Below are 22554 nucleotides of genomic sequence, written 5' to 3' on the forward strand. Positions count from 1 at the left end.
CAGATAGCGGAAGTAAATGAATCAAGTGCACATTTGTTTATAAGTTATCAAGTATGCAACATTTAAATATCCTGGTTAAGTATCAAAACCGGAAGTTTAATTATAAGAGTTCTCGTGAATCCTACGTAACAACTAAGTATAACTTTTATTTTAGTCTCGATAAAACAATGCGGATTCACGGAAAAGACAAAATAAGGGCGACAATATGGCATTTAAAGTAATATTGTTTTTTGTTGTTTTTAAGCCTAAATAAAAAAAAAAGAAGATACGACAGAGTAGATGCGTTGTTGCATTTTTTTTTCATTGTTGCATTTACGAAGTGTTGCATTTTTGTTTCATTGTGTCATTTATGCGTTGTTGCAGATTTGTTTCATTGTTGCATGTACGGAATGTTGCATTTTTGTTTCATTGTTGAAGAAAATGCAAAAAATAACACTATACACATAGCATGCATTTTTGCCTAATTTTGACGTCTTTTCGCTTTTATACACCTCGAGAATGCATGCGAAAAAAAGTTGAAAACCAAAATACAACAAAGTTTCACTTTGTCGTTTCTTCGTGTTTTGCCTTTTTTGGCGAAAAAGATACGTGCATCAGTCACCATATTTAAGTGACTTTTTAAGAAGCACTCAATAGGATAACTTCCTATTTTATAAACGTAATCATGACGTCACTCCGACGATTTTCATTGGTTGATCATAATGTCAAGGGTTTTTAATGATATATATAAATATGTATCTTATCTTATATATTTTAAACGCTTTTCTTGATGCATGCTCACAACACAAAAGTAATAGTAATTACAAACTGAAGGTATGTTACTATCTACATAGTATTTCACAAAATTTACCAAACTCCAACGTTTCGAGGGGTTAAACCCCCCTTTATCAAGATGTTTGCTATTTATTTTATGAATCTCATATTTATCCTTTTTTTCTTACACTATCTATATGTGATTTTTAGAATAAACAGCAAACTTCTTGATAAAGAGGGGTTTAACCCCTCGAAACGTTGGTGATTGAAAAACATTGTAAAAATAGATAGTTATTTATTGTTTTCATAATGATTTCTTAAGGTATGTTGAAACTTATACACATTGAATCTTGTTACAATATTGTATCATTAGACATCTTTAATAATTATATTTATAAATAGGTACTTATCTTATTATTTACACAAAAGAAAAGCACTATTTCTTCATAAATGTAAATGAATAGCCTTATCTCCACAACAAAATAACACCTTCCCTGCAATAATGTTATGCGTGGCCCATATTGACCTTGCATGGAACTGTATTTTACTGAATGTAAATCAGCATGAGTAAGTTTTACGCGGTTTCTATTATCTTTACACTTGACAAAAATAGAATAAATAATAATTTAATGTTTACTGTAGAATTATGGACTGTATAATTTTAACCTTGTACATGTACAGGTTTTTTAAACACATTTATTCTTGAATTTTCTATATTTTATTTTCCATTTCGTACTCTCTCTTAAAATAAAAGTGTGGGGGGGTCAGGAGTGCAACACCGTTTGCCCGTGTGGCTATTTATATTTTTAAATGTAGATATTATTTGGAAATCGAATTTACGCTTAATCTTTTAAAAAGGGTTTCTACATGTATTTTAAGCCTTTTTTCAGCAGATTTCCATGCTACGAGTAAAGAATGTAGGCGCTAATATAATGTCTATGTGAAATGTTAATTCGACAATCATTCATAATTAAGATAAATTAAGTGTTTATATAATCATATTTATAAGCTGAAGGTTAAATATTTGATAATTGTAACATTATATTTAGAATAATAAAATTGTAGCATTTTTTCATGAATTCTTCAACGGCCAAGCTATAGGCTGTCTGGTAATTTGACTTTTTTAAGAAAAAAAAAAGAAAGAAAGAAAGAAAACGTCGCTGTAACATTAGTAAAGTAATTTAACTTAACATGTGTAAAGTACATAGTAACTCAGTGAAATGGCATTGCAATTGTATCAAACACACATCCTGTTATGATTACATTTGTTTTCATTCATTCAACCGGATCATTTTCGCATTCATGTCACGTAAGTTGTGATATAAGCGTCTTAAGACGTGGAATTCGAAATTTACACATACTTGCTGAAATAGATTATATGAGCCGTGTCACGACAAAACCAACGTAATGCATCCGCGCAGTCTGATCAGGATCCCTGCTGTTCGCTTACAAACCCTATAACAAGTAGAGAAAGTGATAGCGAACAGCATGGATCCTGATCAGACTGCGCGGATGCGCAGGCTGATCTGGATCTATGCTGGTCGCAAACCCATTATGTTGTTTTTGTCGTGACGCGGCTCAAATCTTGATATTCATACGCTAGCATACACTCGCCTGACCTTAATCTATAACTAAGAACGAAGAATTTCGCTATACATTTTGATGGACTAGCTGATACTTAAAAAAGTATGCAAAGTTTGTTTTTTTCCTTTTCTATACAAAGAAAAAAACAGCTGACAGATTGAAATAATTTAAATCCCTCCTGATAAACACATACATTTCGTTTTGGAAAAACGGCTATACAGATAAATAGATACCTAGGGTTGAATAGAATAATTCGAATATGAAATTATTTTAACGATTTCTCCACATTCCGTACGTGTTCAAAATTAATGACAAATTGGTTACTGCATCGTACAAGTATAGTAAAAATTTTGTATTTTAATAAAATGCAAAAAAAAAGCTTAATTGCATTTTTAGATTGAAATTAAGGTAAAATAGGCGTACTTCTTTTCATATTTCCGATTTTTTTAACAGGAAGGGGGGTGTATTTACTACTGTGGAAAATTTGATCCGATTTCTCTAAGACGAAACTGTCCGTCCTTGAGCTGACATTCCTAAAAGGTGAAATATTTTAAGATACAACTTGACATATAACGAGTTAATTTAGCATGAAATGTTCTTCTTGTGTCTTTGAAGAGACAAGAAAAATCTGCATACGCCTGACGGTTTTAAAAGGTCGCTCGGTTGATAATGCTAAATGGTTTTTATTTAAATGCAGAAAAAAATGCATCATTAAAACGTTATGTGAGGGCAATTGTCCTATCGTGCACGAGAAATCGCTCGTATATTTGATAAGAAATTGATCAAGAATTTGATATATTACGAAAGAATGGCCATAGTGGTAAAGTAGTTTAAACATCAAATGTTTAAATTGTAATTAATCTTTTTTCTCCTATTTTAAAATCTTATATTTATTTTGGATATGGTCGCAAATTATATTTTTTTATCAAGATTCTTGAACTTTTTAAGCTTAAGATTATTAAACATTCGAAAATATATCTATTTGTTTTATTTACATTATACGGATGAAACTCCATGTCACGTGAATACGTTCGGATATCACATGAACGCATCATGTTTTTTAGCTCAAAATGTTTATTTGGTTCCAAATTTGTCGGATATTTGCAGACGGAAGGCTTTACCGGTTTCATCTGACATAAGTTTATTCCACGCAACACATAAGGAACCTTCGTTGAGATAACTTTTAATTCATAATTAATATGTAAATTTATGCTTAAAAAACACATTATAAGTGCATTTCCTAAAGCTACACTTCCTGTGGGTCATAGCGGACATTTTATTTAGTTAATTATTCATCTATTTAATAGTTTTCCTTTCTTTAAAACGGGCAGAAAAAAAGAGGTTACTTTTGAAGACAAACTGGGGCTCGAATTTGTGCCGTTCATTCCATTGGCAACTGGCTTTTGGGCGTGTTTGATATGTCGATTTAAATGACATTCGTCGGTATATAATTACAAACATAAGTTTAAAGTTCCCTGCCAAAATATTATATTCATCAAGTTTACATCTTTCTTTTCATAATCCGTAATATTATAAAAGGCCCTAACTTCAATTTTGAAATATTTGAAATAGCATTTGGATTTAAGATTTAAACTGTAAAACGCATTTGATGCTCGAATAAACGTTTAGACTTGGAGAGGTGTAATTATGGACCGTATCATCTGACAAGGTAGAAAATACCAACTTTGTGGTATTTGAGAGAGAGAAGCGAAGTAAAGTATATAATTTGGATGTGAAGCCAGGGACTTATGATAAACATTTTCATTACAGTTTTAAACGGTTTAATGTATGGATCTAGCGATATTGATAGGAAATTCAGCACGTGAACATGAGATATGGATTAAACTCTTTGTTTACAAATTAGGAAGTGATCATTACGTTTGTGTACTGTCCGGATTATGTGAAACTTAAACCAGTTGTTTTGCTAATTAAGAGACTCATTATCTCGAGTAATTAATTCGAATGATTAAAACAGTTTTGGAGTTACAAGAAAAAAATATTGTGTGTTTTACATGATTAACGTGTGTTGTGTAATATTGAATTCCGTAGTTGGATTTTAAAATATCATTCGCTTTGGATTTCAATCATTAAATGGTAAGAGGGATTTTATTGGTTTAATTTATTTAGAATAAAATTATACCGCTATGTATGATGATAGATTTATAATAAGATCATTTTCTTGTTTTTATTTGTTGTTAATTGGAACCAGCACTGAACAAATCCCTCTGGTAGCAGGTAATTTTTATGACTGAATTTATAACATAAAAAAAGACAAAAAATGTTGAGTAATTTGGAACAGATGTTAATTTGATCAAAATGGCAATTTATTCCTGAAAGAAGATGCATAAGTGTGTGCAAAATCAGTTTTTTCAAATAACTTAACCGTCTGTTTTTAAACATTGATAGCTAGTATTAATAATTAAAAAAAAATTAGGTATGTATTTCAATTACATCATTTGCAATTTTCGTTTTCTGGACATTATTTTGTCCACATGACACCGGATGGATAATTAGACACGGCTATTAGCAAGTTACACGTCAAAATATTTATTAGCTTCTTTAGATAATTAAATAGCGTTAACTGTCGTGTAAATGTTATTTATTAATGAATTGAATTAGAAATTTATTTATGAATTACTTTAGATGTTAAGAATTAAATATACCATCAGAAGAAACAGTTTGAGCTGTATTGTAATTTTAGACTCACCACTGCGGTTGTCATGTTTCACAAAGACGAGTTGCATTTTTGTAACCAAAATATGTCTTAAGTAAATATGCCCTGTACTTTTTTTTTCGTTTGTATTAGTTTTCAACAAAAAGTTTGATATGCTATTGCATGAACATCCGCCAGATTTTGTTCGTGCTGCTTCTACTTCTGTCATAAGGAGCTTGCAAACCATTCACGATTAATGTTATGATTATATTGTGACATTTGGATTTCTTAAATAGGAGGTAAATTCTGCTAGTAGTCACTTTTGCTGTTGTTGTTGCTGTTTGTTGGGGAGGGGTTAGCTCAACGTGGTGAGTGGTTGAAGGAGTGAGGGTTCTTGGTTGAATTCTTGGTAAAATCCATACCTTTTGATTTTATGTGTATCGGAACATTCAAATGTATCAAGGAAAAACTATAGCCCCACTGATATATACTATGACAATAATGACGCTGTAGACAGACACAAACTCGTTCTGCATCTACGATTTCTCAAAATTTAAATTACTGACAAAACAACCATAAATCGGCACATAAAAACTCCAAAATCGCAAAGTCATTTCTTGCCTTATTGATTTTTGAAGCGGCTGATAGATAACAGTCAATGACTATCACGGCCAATATATCAAAATAATTAATTGACCATTATGTCTTCATTCTCAAAACGAGGCTAATTGTCAAGTCAGCATCATGCGAATGACGAAGCTAAATTATAGGAACGGGCTAATGCAGGGTTTCTCGTCTGCTAAAATGAGCTTCTTTAATTTATGAGCTAAATAGGAATGTAATGGTTGTTTCTTTATTTGGAGAAAAACTTCTTTATGTTGGCTGTCATCAAAGACATATTTACCCGGCCAATATGTCCAGAACATGAACATCTCTCAGTTTGAAACCTATCATTAGGTCAGACGGTCAAGCGCAATAAGTTATTATACTGATAGCATAATGTTGGCAAGAGGGCATGGGAGAGGAGGTTTGGAGTGAGTAAAGCAATGCATGTCTCAGTGTTATTGTAGTGAAGTCGAATTTCTCTATGTTTTATCATTTCTAGTTTAATGTTACTTTGTTTTATATCAGCTTTCACGTATTTGTTATATGGACGTAAGAGTAAGTTCTTTAACGTTGCTATTCTGTGTACAGTATTGTTAGTTTATGGAAATTTGCGACGGGCGGCGTTGATAGCCAACACACCACTCATCCTGTACGGTAATTGTCACATGTCCTTCTTTATATATCTTCTGTGTTTGCAGTATACTGCTATATTTGATTACACTTTGATTTCATTTAGTTAGGTATTGTTCATAGATGTTTCCAATAGTTATTTGTCAATATTGATATACATAGTGTAGAACATGTAGCTTTAGTAAACGAGCACAGACAAAGTGACTAGTAAGAAAACAAAAATGAATCTTGATAACTAATTGTCACACAGTATTTGTCATGTTTGTCCCATATAAAATATAGGCTATCTTTGCCTGATAGTGTACGAATATACTACAAAAATGAAAAGAATTTCTTGAAGGCCAAAACATATGTGATAAAAGTAAAGTGAAATGTGATTTTACCACCACATTATATCGAATTTATATTGCAAGGTGTTATCTCTAAAAAAACGAGAAGGGTTTGTGGTGAAACATTTTACTATTCTTTGCTGATACACATCAATGTAAAAATCAAAATCCTTTTAAAATAATTGGTTTGTTTGTGTGATTATATCAAAGTACGCTTAGTTATTTACATTTTTTTTCTAAAGTACACTCCAAAGAAATGGGTAAACATGCAAAACTTGTCAGTTTGAACAATTTTTTTCCAAACGTTTTTGAAGTTTACGTATGACTTGACATAATGACTTAATGAACTTCTCTTGGGCCGTTTAGAGATTAAAAACACTCAATTGTTTTAATTTTATGCATAAAATATATATTTAACCAAACAAATATCTAGGTCCAATCTTTCCTGAAATGTCATTGTTTTGTCAAGACCGTAATGAAATATCTAGCTTCAACCTTTCTTGTAAAGTCATTTTTTGTTAATAATGTAATAAAATATATATGTTCAACATTTCCTGAAAAGTCATCATTTTAACCAGACTGTAATCATATTGTAATCAAATATCAAGGTCCCACCTATCCTGAAAGATCCTTGTTTTGTAAATACTTTTATCAAATATCAGTTCCCACCTTTCCTAAAATGTAATTATTTTAGTCATACTATTCAAAAATCTAGGATCAACCTTTCATAAAATGTGATTATTTAAACCATAATATAATCATTATGCAATCAAATATCAAGGTCAAACTTTCCCTGAAATGTCATTATTTTATCATCCTGTAATCAAATATCTATGTCCAAACTTTCTAGACATGCCATTGTTTTGACCATACTATCATCAAATACCAGGTCCAACCTTTCGTGAAATGTCATTGTTTTGGTCATACTGTCATCAAAATGTTCAGCTTCAACTTTTTCTGAAATGTGTTGTTTTATCATACTGTTATCAAATTTCTAGGTCCAATCTTTCCTGAAATGTTATTGCTTTAATCCACACTATAATTATATTTCTATGTCCAATCTTTCCTGAATTGTTATTGTTTTAATTCCTATTGTTATCATATTTCTATGTCTAATCTTTCCTGAAATGTTATTGTTTTAATCCACACTGTAATTATATTTCTCTGTCCAATCTTTCCTGAACTGTTATTGTTTGAATTCCTATTGTTATCATATTTCTATGCCCAGTCTTTCCTGAAATGTTATTGTTTTAACCCACACTGTAATCATATTTCTTTGTCCAATCTTTCCTGAATTGTTATTATTTTAATTCCTATTGTTATCATATTTCTCTGAAATGTTATTGTTTTAATCCACACTGTAATCATATTTCTTTGTCCAATCTTTCCTGAATTGTTATTATTTTAATTCCTATTGTTATCATATTTCTCTGAAATGTTATTGTTTTAATCCACACTGTAATCATATTTCTTTGTCCAATCTTTCCTGAATTGTTATTGTTTTAATTCCTATTGTTATCATATTTCTCTGAAATGTTATTGTTTTAATCCACACTGTAATCATATTTCTTTGTCCAATCTTTCCTGAAATGTTATTGTTTTAAGCCATACTGTAATCAAATATCCTAGGTTCATACTCACTTTTAATTCTTACTTTTAAGGGATTAGTGAAATGACAGTGTCTATAAAAAATACAACACACAGTGAAATATTTTATATTATCATACCATTGTTATTGCTGACAAAGTAAATATTTTGGAAACAATAAATTTTAAAATGAAATATTCGCTAGAACTCTGATATGGCTCTGTTTATTTGCTAAGGAATTATCGTGACAGTTTAAGAAAATATGAACACTAGAAATTGTTCTATTTATAGGCCCAAATTAAAGGAAATATATAAATTATTTTGACATTGTTAACTTAGCGACAGGTTTACACGTTATGCGGGGCGGAGGATGGAAATAAAAGTTGTATAAAATACGACAAACATTAAATTGTGCACCTAATGAACATTTTCATTATGATAGGAATGAGTTAAGGGGAGTTAGACAAGATGATTTTATAATCCCGAGGTACTTCACTTTAAAGTAAACGTGTGTACTAAAGGATTACATCCATAATCCCATTTGTATGTTCGTCCTCAGGAAAAAAGTAATGTAATCAAATAGGGATCAATTGTACATAAATATGTCCATTTTAAACCTCTCCGGACCTCTTGTTTGTCATTTATAAAAAGATTAGATGTATAGATAGATAAGTCGTCGTGATATTTGCATGTTAAAAACGATTGCTTATCTTGTTTTTTTTCTTTACTTGTTATAACTGAAAATTGCCCTATCTGAATTGTGTTTAAACGTGTAATATGAGGCGATATTAACAACTCTTTGCTACGTCATATCAAACTTGGCTCCTAAAATTGTCATTAATTGCTTTAAATGATTAAGTACAATTGAGTCTTTTCAGTTCTCAGTGTAAATAGAATCGGTAAACGTTTCATATTTTGATTAACAAAGGCGCCTGGAAGTTTGGGGTTCTTTACCTTTAAGTCATTCGTCTTTCGCGTAAGTCAACAGTTTAATCGCGCTAAAATCGCATACAATATATTTTTATCAATACGCATATTTACGCGTACGTACAAAGAATGCAAGTCAACATTGCAAATGAATTTGCGAACAAGAAAAAAAATAATACATTTATATCTACACCTGTACAATGCATTGACTGTTTAATAAAGTTTTTAGATATATTTAGGTGATAATATATTACTCGAATGTTTTATCAACAAAAAACGGATGAAAGGAATTCGTGATTAATCATTAAAAATTTGAAATCACGGTGGCTATATGACGCTGAAATATTCGTATTTTAAAATCGTAATTTATTCATGAAGATCGTTGCTTAATTTTAAATGTATGCAAAATAAGTCACCATATTACCATTAAATATATTAATAATGATCTCAATAGAGTATGCATTAGAAGTTTTTTTGGCCTTCCATTAAATTGTTCCTTGTTAATATTACAGCTCTCGTTTCATAAAAGGTCATGGTATAAACATTTAGGGGTTACTTAGATGTTGATATAAATGCTACAAAATGATGAATCATGGTGACTCTGACTGTAAATACAATGTCCTTGATTGCAAACAGTTTCATAATTTGGTTTAAATAAGGTCTTAAGCCCTACAGAAGACTGTGTCCATAACGCGGTGTGCTTGGTCACACAATTAAGCAATGGTCTATGAGTAAATAGCAAAAAAAATCGCGAATTTCAGGCGGAATGCTGTTGAAATATGTGGCTTTATGTACCATATGGCGTAAGGATATAGGTGGTTGGGTCGCGAGTAGTTTTATTATGAAATAAGAATTCAATTTTTTAATAATAATAATGATAGTTTAAGCTCTTGATCTCAGTAATCCCCGATCTCTGAACACATCGAAGCGTTCGTCATAACGTGAATGTATAAAATATATTACATTTTATGGTTTTATATACTTATCAACAACACCAACCCAACGATAAATGATGTCAAACATGTTTTAATTTGCTTGTTTTGTGAGGTAAAATTATTGAAAGCCTTCGTAAATTTCAATAAAAACGATGCCTAGATTTCGTTTATTTACCTACAGTGACAGTATCATTATTGGTTCGAAAAAGCGTGAAAAATTACTTTTAGTACTATCTGATGTTGATAGCGGTATTTTATGTCCTATAACTACTTAATCATGGCAATCAAAGAACATATAACTTTCGGGTATAAATCAAATCATTAATTATGTTTCGAGTGGTAGCGTCCTAGGATAATATTAACATTTTATGCAATTTCTGTATACTGAAAAAAATGCCAATAATTCAACACGACATCCCCACCCCCACCATTCAACCAACCGCTCCTCGCCCTCGTCGTCGTCGTCCTCCTCCTCCTCCTTCTTCTCAACAACAACCGGCGAATATAGTCATACGTTAATGAAGTCCTTCTAGAATACTGCGTATGAATACAAGGGTTTGTGGAAATCTACTTCAAAATGTACCGTTTCTTTTCGGTCAGCACGATCATTGTAAAATGAAAAATAAAAATAAAAAAAGATTAATATATTCATTATTTATTCATCTATAAGTTTATGTGTCTATATTTAGATATTCAGTTATATATATTAAGATACTCAAATTATTCTCGAGTCAGTTTCTGAAAGTAACCTGTACTGTTGCTATCTTAAAACTTCGTCTTGAACAGAATAGGGCTTGAACCCGCTATCCCCGGTTTGAGATATTAGATACCACAGCCATGAGGACATGGCAGATGTTTATTGGGCGTTGATGTTTTAAATATGCGCAGATCATATCTTTCTTTATTTTTGTGTAAAATCTATCATGTGTAACAGTATATAAAAATTTTACTATGACATACTGTCGGTCTTTTGAAGAACCGAGGGGGTGACGGGTTTGAGCCCTATTAAGGCTATATCTCCTAATAAGACACTAGTACTTACATCGAAGTTGTGAGATTTTTTCTAAGTTCTGTCTCAAATCTCAGGATTTTCGTAGATAAATATCAATGCCCATACCCGTTTCTGCCCATTCAAATACCAGACATATGAGCCGCGTCATGACAAAACCAACATAATGGGTTTGCGACCAGCATGGATCCAGACCAGCCTGCGCATTCGCGCAGTCTGATCAGGATCCATGCTGTTCGCTGTCAGTTTCTCTACTTGTAATAGGGTTTGTAAGTGAAAAGCATGGATCCTGATCAGACTGCAGGGATGCGCAGGCTGGTCTGGATCCATGCTGGTCGTAAACGCATTATGTTAGTTTTGTCGTGACGTGGCTCATATGAATTTGTGCTTAATAAATTCTTTGTACCCTTGGACCGTGGTCAGTTCCGAAAACGGACACGGGGTGTATTTCAAGAGCTAGGCTATAAACTTTCACCATAGGCAGGCTACCAGTGAAGTAAATATGTTTAAACTATATACGTGAATTGAAAATAACTTGGTCGTATGTAAGATATTAAATTCATTTACTCAACGTAATGTTTATTTTAGTATACTGTATCTTGAAATTCCGGATGTTGTCGCTGATAAGTCTAAATAGTTTTCTTATTCTTCAAGTTAAGTACATGAAGAAAGTAAACACCATTTTTTTTACATTTGATAATGGGTAAGGCATAGTTTAAGAAAATCAAGATCACAAGAAATATAATGTTTACATTTCAATATTTTATGATCTTTTAAAATAGTTTTGTCTTATAAAGTTGTAGATAAATTGGTTGGTACATGTAGTTTTAATTGTACTTTTTATAAAGCATTTTTCTACGTTTTTCTTTTTCTTCATCTTTTATAAGATTTTTTTTCTGGTTGCCGGATTCCTTTTCTCTGTTTATACCCTCTATGGCTTCTTTAAACCAGTAATTAACAAGGAATTTTAAAAAATGCATGACATTCTTAATCTCTGATCTTAAGATAGCGGTTTTGTTAAAGGAGGTAATAAATTAAGTATAAATTTGATGTACAGGATTACAAAAAAAAAGAAACCGCTCTGTCACGCTGGAGGTCATACACAACTGTAAATGCAAATTAATTTGAGCCGCGTCACGACAAAACCAACATAATGGGTTTGCGACCAGCATGGATCCAGACCAGCCTGCGCATCCGTGCAGTCTGATCAGGATCCATGCTGTTCGCTTTCAGTTTCTCTACTTGTTATAGGGTTTGTAAATCCTGATCAGACTGCGCGGATGCTCAGGCTGGTCTAGATCCATGCTGGTCGCAAATGCATAACGTTGGTTTTGTCGTGACGCGGCTCATTTGTGACATTGTCGCTCTTGTAGAAGAAAGAATGCTGTTTTGGGAACAAAAACATCGTCTGTCCGATGTATGAAAGAAACGTCTGTTATCAACCAATGAAACAATTTTTTTTGCAATTCTTAAACTCTTAAAAGTCACCAAATTACTGCGTTCTGCATTATTTAAATTTACGGTAAACTACGAAAATGCATTATAAAGTATTTTAAGATTGGGGGGGGGGGGGGGAGAAAGAGAGAGAAGGGGTCGTTTTTGACATTTCACGAGATTGATGATAAAGGTGCAAAACAGCAATTTAAGGTCGTTTTTTTTTCTCCATATGAGAATATTTTACAAAAAAATTGCGATCGTTACTCGTGTTTAATTATCACTCTGTACCAATGCGTAAAGGTATTTTTTTTAGTATCAAAACTTATTTATTCTTCTTGTCGAACGCAATGTCGCTATCTAATAAAACAGCCCAGGAATTTATGGAGTGTGCGTTCTTCATGAATATTGGTTTTATAGTATAAAAGCTTTACGCAAATTTTCAGAAAATACGTATATAAGGAGGGCGTCCTTTTAATAATACTTTATGCAAAAATGTCTTGTGTAAATATAACAGTTATTTTAATAAGTCTAATAGGACATAAAGCATACTAAAGGAATTGATAAATACTTCGGAAGCTACGCAAATAAAAGAGAAATATTTCAACGGGTCAAAATGGCTTAGTACCACGTGTCATCAAAAACCAATGCAGGGCGTTTTATCTCTTAATATAAACGTATTTTGGTCCTCATGTAAATCATAGACACACAATGATGAAAAATATTAATGTTAAATAAGGCAATGCCTAAAATAGATAGGTATTAATCTTTTAAATTCTAGATCGGAATTACCATTAAAATGTAAATTTGCTTTTGCAGTGTCATTTTTCATACTATCGAGTTTCTATAGTATGTGTACACATTTGAAAGTGTCCCTGGACTACGCCCTATATATCTTGTATGCTCATAAATAGCAAAGCCAACTGTTAGAACAGCTGGACTCGGGTAATTTCCAATTATAAACCTTCTGTTTTGCGGTTTGAGATCTTTTTCTCTCGTTGTTTTGGTAGCATCCAAAACACAAGTGGCATTCTTGTTAACCTGGTCCTCTTGCTGACTAATATTTATTAATAGCAAATGGACCGTGGGAATCAATTTTTATCTCCAATCTTTAAAAATGGATTTAACACTTAAATGTTAAAACACGCACAATTATTTTCTAATTTCCTTCCACCCGATTATTCATTTTTATTCCGGAAAGGATCTATAAATTGTGTTTATGCAAATATCACGTAATCTATGATTTGCAGTTATGATACTTCAAACAAAACTCACTAATTTGATAACCATCAAAACTAAATTTGTAGCCCGTCGAGAGGATAAAAAAAACACAATACGTTGTAAAACGTGCTTAAGAGTGGGTGTTAATCTCTTGGCTAAGTAACGAAAGCCCTTCTTTGGAATGTTTTTATGGACCACTAAAGACACTAGAATAGCGTTACCACTTTTCTAGGCTCGGGACTACTATACGCTTGTTAGATTATATATGGCCGTCTGGAATGAATGTAGAATAATCCAGAGATTCCTTGGTTTTTTAATACACAAGTAGTATATATTTAATACACAAGTAGTATATATTAAATACACAAATAGTATATATTTAATACACAAATAGTATATATTTAATACACAAGTGGTATATATTTAATACACAAGTAGTATACATTTAATACACACGTAGTATACATTTAATACACAAGTAGTACATATTTAGTACACAAGTAGTACATATTTAATACATATTTAGTATACATTTAATACACAAGTAGTATATTTTTAATAAACAAATAGTATATATTTAATACACAAATAGTATATATATTCAATACACAAGTGGTATATATTTAATACACAAGTGGTATATATTTAATACACAAGTAGTATACATTTAATACACATGTAGTATACAATAAATACACAAGAAGTACATATTTAATACACAAGTAGTACATATTTCATACATATTTAGTATACATTTAATACACAAGTAGTATATATTTAATAAACAAATAGTGTATATCTAATACACAAGTAGAATATATTAAATACACAGGTGGTATATATTTAATACACAAGTAGTATACATTTAATACACAAGTAGTATATATCTTAATAGACACTGTAGACTTTACAGGTAAAATACAAGCAGACCGATTGACATGTGTTAAACAGACAGACATAAACGGACAGACAGACAGACAGACAGACATACAGACTTGATGTTTCTTCTTCTTTCTTATTCCATTCAAACAGGGTCTTTCAAATAGAAATAGAATTTGAAAGACCCTGATTCAAAACAAAAGAACAACAACAAAAAACAATAAAAAAACAACATTAGTGTATTGTATCCACGTATCTATCATCACTGTGTAAGATTAGATATGCATAAATAAACAAATACTGATTTTCTGATGTCAAAATTCTATGATCGTAAGAAATCACTTTGTATAAATTGATGTTGAAATTAGAACACTTACGAAATTAGCCGAGTAGTATTACTAAAAATGGCGTGAACACTCTAACAAGCCCAACTAAACAAACAACCCGTCACCCCCTTAAATGACTCATGATCTGAAATACAATCCATCGGAGACAGTATTAGTATATAGCCATAAATAATGAGGCGCAAATCGTAATTCAAGAATGCACTATTCACATGAAAGGAATGCGTTATCAACCGATTGATTCCTACATATGCTTCTGCCGTGAATATATTAAACACGTTTCCATTAAACAAAGTAATTAAAAGGTAAATAAAACGCCCTCATCCAGTTTTTAAAGTGATAAGGGTCGACCTTCCGCTTACTGTTTGTTTTACGCTGGTTCAAAAATAGAATTTTCACACATTTTGGTTGTAAATCATGACCTCGGGGAATACTGGGTGGATTTGTGTGCGCAGAGATGAAGCTAATAGACTGATATGCCTCCTACACCACCCTTCAATATTCTCATTAATTATGCATAACACTTCACTCAATCAAGTGGGTTACTTTTTTTTTGGAAACATATGTTTTATTGTATAGGAAAACATCGGTGTCCTGGAAATTATTTCCGTCCCATTTTTTTTTACAATGAATTAATAGATGCAAAATTATCTCACGCAGACGCTGACGTCATTTCGTAAATAAAGAGCACGAAATATTCGTGCATATTAATTTACATTGATTCATTTATATTTGGTTATTTTAATTAGTTTAATTATACGGAACGCTGTAGTTTGCCGATATAATCGCGTGCGGTTTTATTTAAGGCCGGTGTTATTGAAAGTTGTAAATCTAATCCATCAAAACCCGCTGTTTGGGGTCAACTGCTTTAAAGATATGCAGTATCAGCAAATATCATCTAGGCAGTTACAAAACAGGATCTTATTTTATTACTGATCCACAAAATTTAATGTTTTGTCCTGTCGGCCGTCTTTGTTTTCTTCTCTTATGTGTGTTTGTTTGCTTGTTTTTCGATGAAATGCATACCAATTTTGAACATATGTTTTTTGTGAAAACGTTACAAAAATCGTTGTGTGTATAGGCATGATTATATTCGTAGGTCCATTAAAATTATACACGGAAATATATGTAAACTTATTTGATTCACATCCAAATCCCATCAACTGGATGAAACCTGATATTAACGACAACCTTAAATCAATGTAAGTCATAAATTCCTCTATTAAATTTAAAATAAACAATACAATCTTAGAATAAATTCAATTTAAAAGAGCGGGGATTCACTTATTTCCGTCCTCGTATATAGTATATCTTTAGAAACTATTTATCATAGTATATCTTAAGAAACTATTTATCAGATTAATGATCTTTAAAAGTATATTTGATGTCAACATCTAGCTAGGAATGTCTGCGCTTTCAATCAGCTAATGTTGTGAATAGAATCCCCATCAAAAATGTATTAAAATGACATCATAATTTACATTTCCCTCAGTTTCATTCTTCGCTCTGTTATAAAACAATTTTCCCTCTCGTAATTAAAAGAATCCACAGAGGTATGTGGGTGGGGTGGCGGTTAGGGAGAGAGAGTCGGTAGAAAAATAATTCACGGAGGTCTATGGGCGCGGTTGCGGGCAGGGGGTGAGAGAGAAAGAGACGCTTTACATGTTGTATGCCTTTTTATATTGTGTCGGTGTGTCTTAAAATATATAATAATTTGATTAATACGTAATTGGAAATATAAAATTAAGTATGATATTATAATCACAGTTGTTGTTGTTACAATGCACCAATTTCATTTATTCTATATAATATAACATATAAGATTAAACGATAAATGTTTAAAGCTGTGGAGATATCAACCACAAAAATATAAAGACCGATGATAATCTGCTGTTGTGTTTCTTTTCAGTAATGATAATCATAATTTCATGATAATTTTACTGTCTATTTGTAATGATAATGATCATGATAATGTTGATTCGGAATTCGTTCCTGTTTTATACTTGGCTTGTGCTCGTATTTCTTAAAAGAAATGTTACGAAGATGATTGTCTTTTTTTTTATAATTGTCATTGTTGTTGTTGTTTTTGATGATGATGATGATGATGTTGTTCTAATAGTTTTTTTTTGACGAAGTAGTATTAGTAGTGTTTGACGTTGTTAATAAAGATGATTAAAATGTTGTTGATGATGCTGATTTTGAAACGTTTAAAATCGACTTTACATTATGATTCAGTGCCGGAAATAAAACAAGTTATTTCCTTGAATAACCTATGACTTAAGAGTGCTAAGGTAATAAATCAATATTTTCTAGAAAGTTTCATTCATAAATATGACTCAGATGGTACACAAGAATGGTTTCGCTGACTGGTTAATATGACAGAGTCTTTGGGGGATTAATTTATTGCAGGTCACATACATGAGTCAGGTGTACTGATGTGTGTTTAAAAAAACAAAAGAGTTCCAAGCCTACCCGCGCTGACTAACCCTTACGCAACAGCAATAACAGCGCTATTGATTAACTACCATTAATATAGAATATAGTTCTCATTAAAACTCTACATATTTCGTGTCAAATTTTAATATTTAATCGAACTAACATTAAAAAAAAGGTATGTTCTTGAACGTTGCACAAGGCGCTGTAAGCAGCCCGCTTCCAGTGGCGAGAAAAAATATCTGATAGAATGTGGTAAATATGCCTCAATGAAAAACAGTGAGGCCTATTATTTCAGGCTCATGTATTTAATCAAGGAACTTATGAATGGAGCAACGCTTGTAATACAAGAAGCTACATTTCTGAGTAGAAATAGATTGCTCGACTTTAATTGCTTCTCTTGTCTGTTTCAGAATAGGCGTTTCCAAACGTCTTCATGATTAATTGATCAACTTGCATTCGGCGTGGGAGTTTTGGATTCAGCCAATCAGAATACAGCTACTGGAACTGAAATTATTTGGATATGAATGCTGAGAGATTCGGCTCGGCATCATAGATTCTGTGACAATCGACAGATATAAGAATGTTTGTTTATTATCAAGTGAAACAAGATCGGTGGATGAAGTAAATTTATGAATAGTATTGATCAAGAACATGGTATAAAAGTATTAGAGTTTCTGTATTTATTAAACATTTCATGAGAAACTTTGCTCCTGGACTGGACAGCTGATAAAAGTTGTAGCAGGTTTTTTGTTGTTGTTGTTGTTGTTTTACATTCGTCAGTGAAATAAACTTTAAAAGATTGATAAAAAAAAGTAGATTATACTGATAAAAAAGTTTGGTGTGTGAAATTTGGAACTTTAAAACATATAGCGCAAAGACGGATCCCAATTGTCAAACATGCACCGGAGCCACCCCCGGCAAGATAAGGTCAGCCATGAAGTCCAGAGGGTGCGCTCAGCCGCTAGTCACGCGACTCGAACCTGAGTTCACGTGCTATCTACGGGGCTGTATTTATCCTCGATCGACTCATGCCATGCTACTGAACTGCCCGCTATTTAAGGTATGCATTTTACTCTCAACATTGTTATGTCGTGTCACTCTTGACTTTGTAAAAACAATCACGAATTTTCTAGCATGTTTTTTTTATAAATCTTCCAGTTACTTCAAACAGAGAGCAAAGCAAAAACAAACTTTGTTATTGTATGTACTTATTTTACTCGACTTTTATATCGAAAGTGCTTAAAGAGTGGCTCGCTATCGGGTAAAAAAGCATGTGTGTTTTGTTCAACCGTCTTGTAGTAACAAGATACTTCAAAACAAAACGGACAAGGAAAACTCTTGTCTTACATTTAAAATGTTTTGCTGTGTTTTTGATAAATTTATTCATTTTTAGGCATAATAAAACTCAAATATTTCAAGTGTCACGTGACCTTAAAAAAGAAATCGGTTAATATTTCTTAAAGTAATTATTCTTAGTTTATTTTTTTTTCTAAAATTATGTTTGTTTGTTTTTCCATATTGAAACATATCAGACTTTCGATATCTTTTGTTAATTTTTTAGAAAATGATTTTAAAAAAGAAATGTAAAAGAACTATCAATATTATAATTCCACACCAGGTCAATCTGTTTCGATTTAGATAAAAATTAAACAATTTAGGGGAGCAATTGAACTGCTTGAAATAGAATTAAGTATGCCGAAATGTTTAAAAAAACGGGACATTTTTTCATGACAGTTTTTAGGCCATAAAGTGGTTCGAAAGTCGTAAAAACTGAATGAGCCGTTGTTTTTCTATGAAATATTCTATCGGGCGAATCAATGAGCAGGGCGTCTGGGCAAGACTGTAATCTGGTTTTATTTCTGTGCTGTTAATTGTGTTACCCAAAATAGATTAAACAACATAAAAAGTATTGAATGTCGTTAAAATGCGCAGCTCACGAGCTGTTAACATTATTTGCTTATTGGAATAAAGCCTTTAATTTGATCTTTAAAATGAATAATGCACTGTTTGTATACATCATAAACTGGTCAAAGTTGAATGAAGCTTCTCGCGGTACTTAAACAAAAACTGGATATAACATTCCAAACTGTTTGAATGCACACAAATATGGACTTTTATTTTCGATAAGAAACAAGGGGGGTTTACTTTTTTTTAATGTTTACATGAGATGTAAGACCATGCTATCGGCTTGTTTGGTATATAAATCATTGTTTTTTTATTGAACTAATCTAATCAGTCAAGTTTTATGTGTAAGGGAAAAAAAAACATTTTATCGACAAATTAATAATAATTTTGTTATTGATAAAAAATTCCTACTGTAATGCAAAATACTCTCACTCTTTCAACATAAACTAAATCATATATAGCATTCGCTGATTTATTATCCATTAAGATTATCAAAATTCTGATGGAGGTACAGTTTCATGATAATTAGAAAGAGAAACATAGAAATGTTCTGTTATAGCGCTCATGTTAAGCGTTTCCTAAAGGTCCTTTGAGAGGGTGCGTTATTGAATGACCATATCATGATAAACATTCTGATGCATTACTGACTTTTCTAGAATACTCGTATTTTTCCCCAGAAAACATTAATTAAGAAACGCGACAAGTATAATATCCACATGGAATTTGTACTTCAAACTTACTTCTGGAATCAAACTTCTGAAGACGGAAACCCCAAAATTTGCCCCCAAAATGTTTAGGAAAATTTTTAATTTCTGATTACAAAAATAATATTAAAAAATTTTAACAACTTTCATTTATAAAAAAAGGGAATTTTTTACTTTTTCAGGTACGAGGATCCCGTAAACTGTTAATTACTATTTTATACATCATTCTTCTGTCGAGTCCGACATTTGCTCATCCACTAGAACAAAAACGAGACAAGCAAATGGACGGTCCGGAGACTACTGTAAGTGAAGATGGAAATAAGATTACTTTTCATACGACGGGTTGTCGTGCTTTGACTACTGAAGAGTTACGTACCCTTATGGGTGGAGCTTTTGACGAAACAAAGATGGCATACGATGATGAAAGTATGAAACGGAGTTCGTCTTTACAGTCTGTGATAACTGAAAACGATAACGATGATATCGATGACGATATTGGTAATTATTTAAACGATGAAGCAGATATTGAAGAAATAAGTGATAATAAAGAAAGTGAAGGTACCATAAGTGTTCAAAGTAGAAAATATATGAGACGGAAAAGGGACGCAGACGAAAATAGAAACTCGATAAATGATAACGCATTCCTTTACCAAAATTTGCTTCATGACTCAATTTCGAAACGAAAATCTCGGCAAAAAAGGAGTAATAGTTTTGGAAAGTTTCATCCGGCTTGGGAATGTAAAAAAGAGAAAAAATGGCTTCATATGAAAGAAGGCTATTTTCCAACACGAATTTTTGATGGTTATTGCGTGCAAAAATCATGTTTCTTCGGAATGTATACTTGTAATGAAGTAAATTATAAAATCAAAGTTTTAAAAAGGGACCCAAGTGACGCGTGTCGACCACGGCCAATGACTGGCAACATGACAACATATGAGGAAACATGGACATTTATACGCCAAACCGTAACAGTGGCGTGCGAATGCGGAACGCCATCTTCAAGATCTAAAAACAGTAAGAAATCGAGAAAGCGTAAGAAAAAATAGAAACAGATCAAGGGGTTAGATGATGCAATAAAACGGGTTTTTATTTTAAATATACTACGATAATTCCCCCCAACAAAAACCCAGTAACTTTTCCCAGTTTACAAGTGTTCAGACTAAATTACCGACGAATTTCACAATTTATTACGTGATGTTTAATTTTTACGAGAATAGATTTTCGGTATTTCCGGAATGAATATAAACCAAAAAGAATTTTTCCGTACTCATTGTAAGTTATGTGGTTGCGGCGAGATTGTGATGCGCGTTTTAAAACGGCAAATTCTCATCCAGAGGTTAGAAAAATCCAATGATTATCTCCCTTTTATGACACAAATTATTCATCAGGTTTTGGCTGATAATCGTGTAACAATGTGACATTTTTGAAGCACATGTGATATAACTTATAATAAAGGCATTCCTTATGCATTCCACGGTAATTGTTGGAAAATGTTACGCCATAATTACACATAGAGTCAATTGTTCACTCTAAACGACTGAGCGCTTGAACATTTTTTGAATATTTGGCCAGTAGAAATGAACACAAATTATATGTGGAGATTAAACATAAAAACGGGACGAAAACCGTCGACATAATGGTTCTAGTATTTTGTTTTCAATATTTGTGTATACCTTGTTACGTTGCATATTTAAATTATTGTTGTATTACTATTTCTATACTGAAAGTTATAAAAGTACAAAAAAAATAAATTTGAATCATGAGTACGATGTATGTCTTTTTTGTATAATTTACTTAACCACTTCCGTCGCATTAACATATGCTACACTTTTAATAAAAGATTGCACATATTTAAGTGATATGTACTCAATTAGAAATACAGAATATTGAATCGGCTGAAATATTAAAAAGATATCGTTATATGATGGTCAACACGTTGCCATTTTTGTTAAAGAGGGTTTTTGTTTGTTTTTTTTTTTTACTTCAAACTCCAAGAACGTTAACTCTTCCACTGCTGACGTTATGTAATTGATATGATAATATATATAATGCTTTGAATTCGGAAAACAGCCAGTAATAAAATGTCTAATGACATGAAATATACAAGTTGGACTGACCATGACCATGGCATAACAGCGGGTGTTTCTACATTTTCATAATTTCATGTTAAATTCTATTTAAGTCGGTACTAGGGAGCTTAGATTGTAGAGCTTGCATTAACCACTACCGTCCATAAACAGACGTTATCAAGCCCAGCCTGCAACATTTTCCTTATTTGATCAGTACCTTGATACATTAAAGGGACTCCTCTGATGTATTTTGACATAACTGGACTGGAAATAATTTTTCGAGATAAATATTCCATTTGATGTAGATCTAGACCAATAACTTGCGTGCAGAATTCCATATGCATTGCTCACTCCTTTTTTCCAGAACAAATATTCTAATTGTGAGAAATGACCCGAAATTGAATTGCATTGCAACACTTTTCACTCAATCAGGCTGTGAAAAGCACAAAAATACGATTTCCATTTATTTTTGAGCATATTTCTTTATTGTCTGTTGCATATATTTCTGATATAAATGACATAGTTGTACTATGAACAAATTATTTTATT

At 32.0% G+C, this 22554-nt stretch overlaps 1 protein-coding gene across 4 annotated transcripts; it reads left to right on the forward strand.

Moving 5' to 3' along the window:
• Positions 1-755: 755 nt before the first annotated feature.
• On the forward strand, positions 756-21104 carry LOC132752652 (protein trunk-like). Of its 4 annotated transcripts, none has more exons than XM_060743007.1 (3): positions 756-813; positions 17738-18387; positions 20119-21104. In XM_060743007.1, the coding sequence occupies exons 2-3, from the start codon at positions 18262-18264 to the stop codon at positions 20980-20982; spliced, it is 990 nt and encodes a 329-aa protein (XP_060598990.1). In that variant the 5' UTR covers positions 756-813; positions 17738-18261; the 3' UTR covers positions 20983-21104. The 4 variants fall into 4 exon arrangements, with proteins under 4 accessions (XP_060598990.1, XP_060598992.1, XP_060598989.1 ...); XM_060743009.1 differs by having other exon boundaries at positions 777-813; positions 17743-18387; XM_060743006.1 differs by lacking the exon at positions 756-813 and adding an exon at positions 3564-4431.
• Positions 21105-22554: the final 1450 nt, after the last annotated feature.

Source organism: Ruditapes philippinarum, unplaced genomic scaffold (genome assembly GCF_026571515.1).
Source record: "Ruditapes philippinarum isolate M1 unplaced genomic scaffold, ASM2657151v2 ctg1200_1_1_1_1, whole genome shotgun sequence".
Lineage (NCBI taxonomy): Eukaryota > Metazoa > Mollusca > Bivalvia > Venerida > Veneridae > Ruditapes > Ruditapes philippinarum.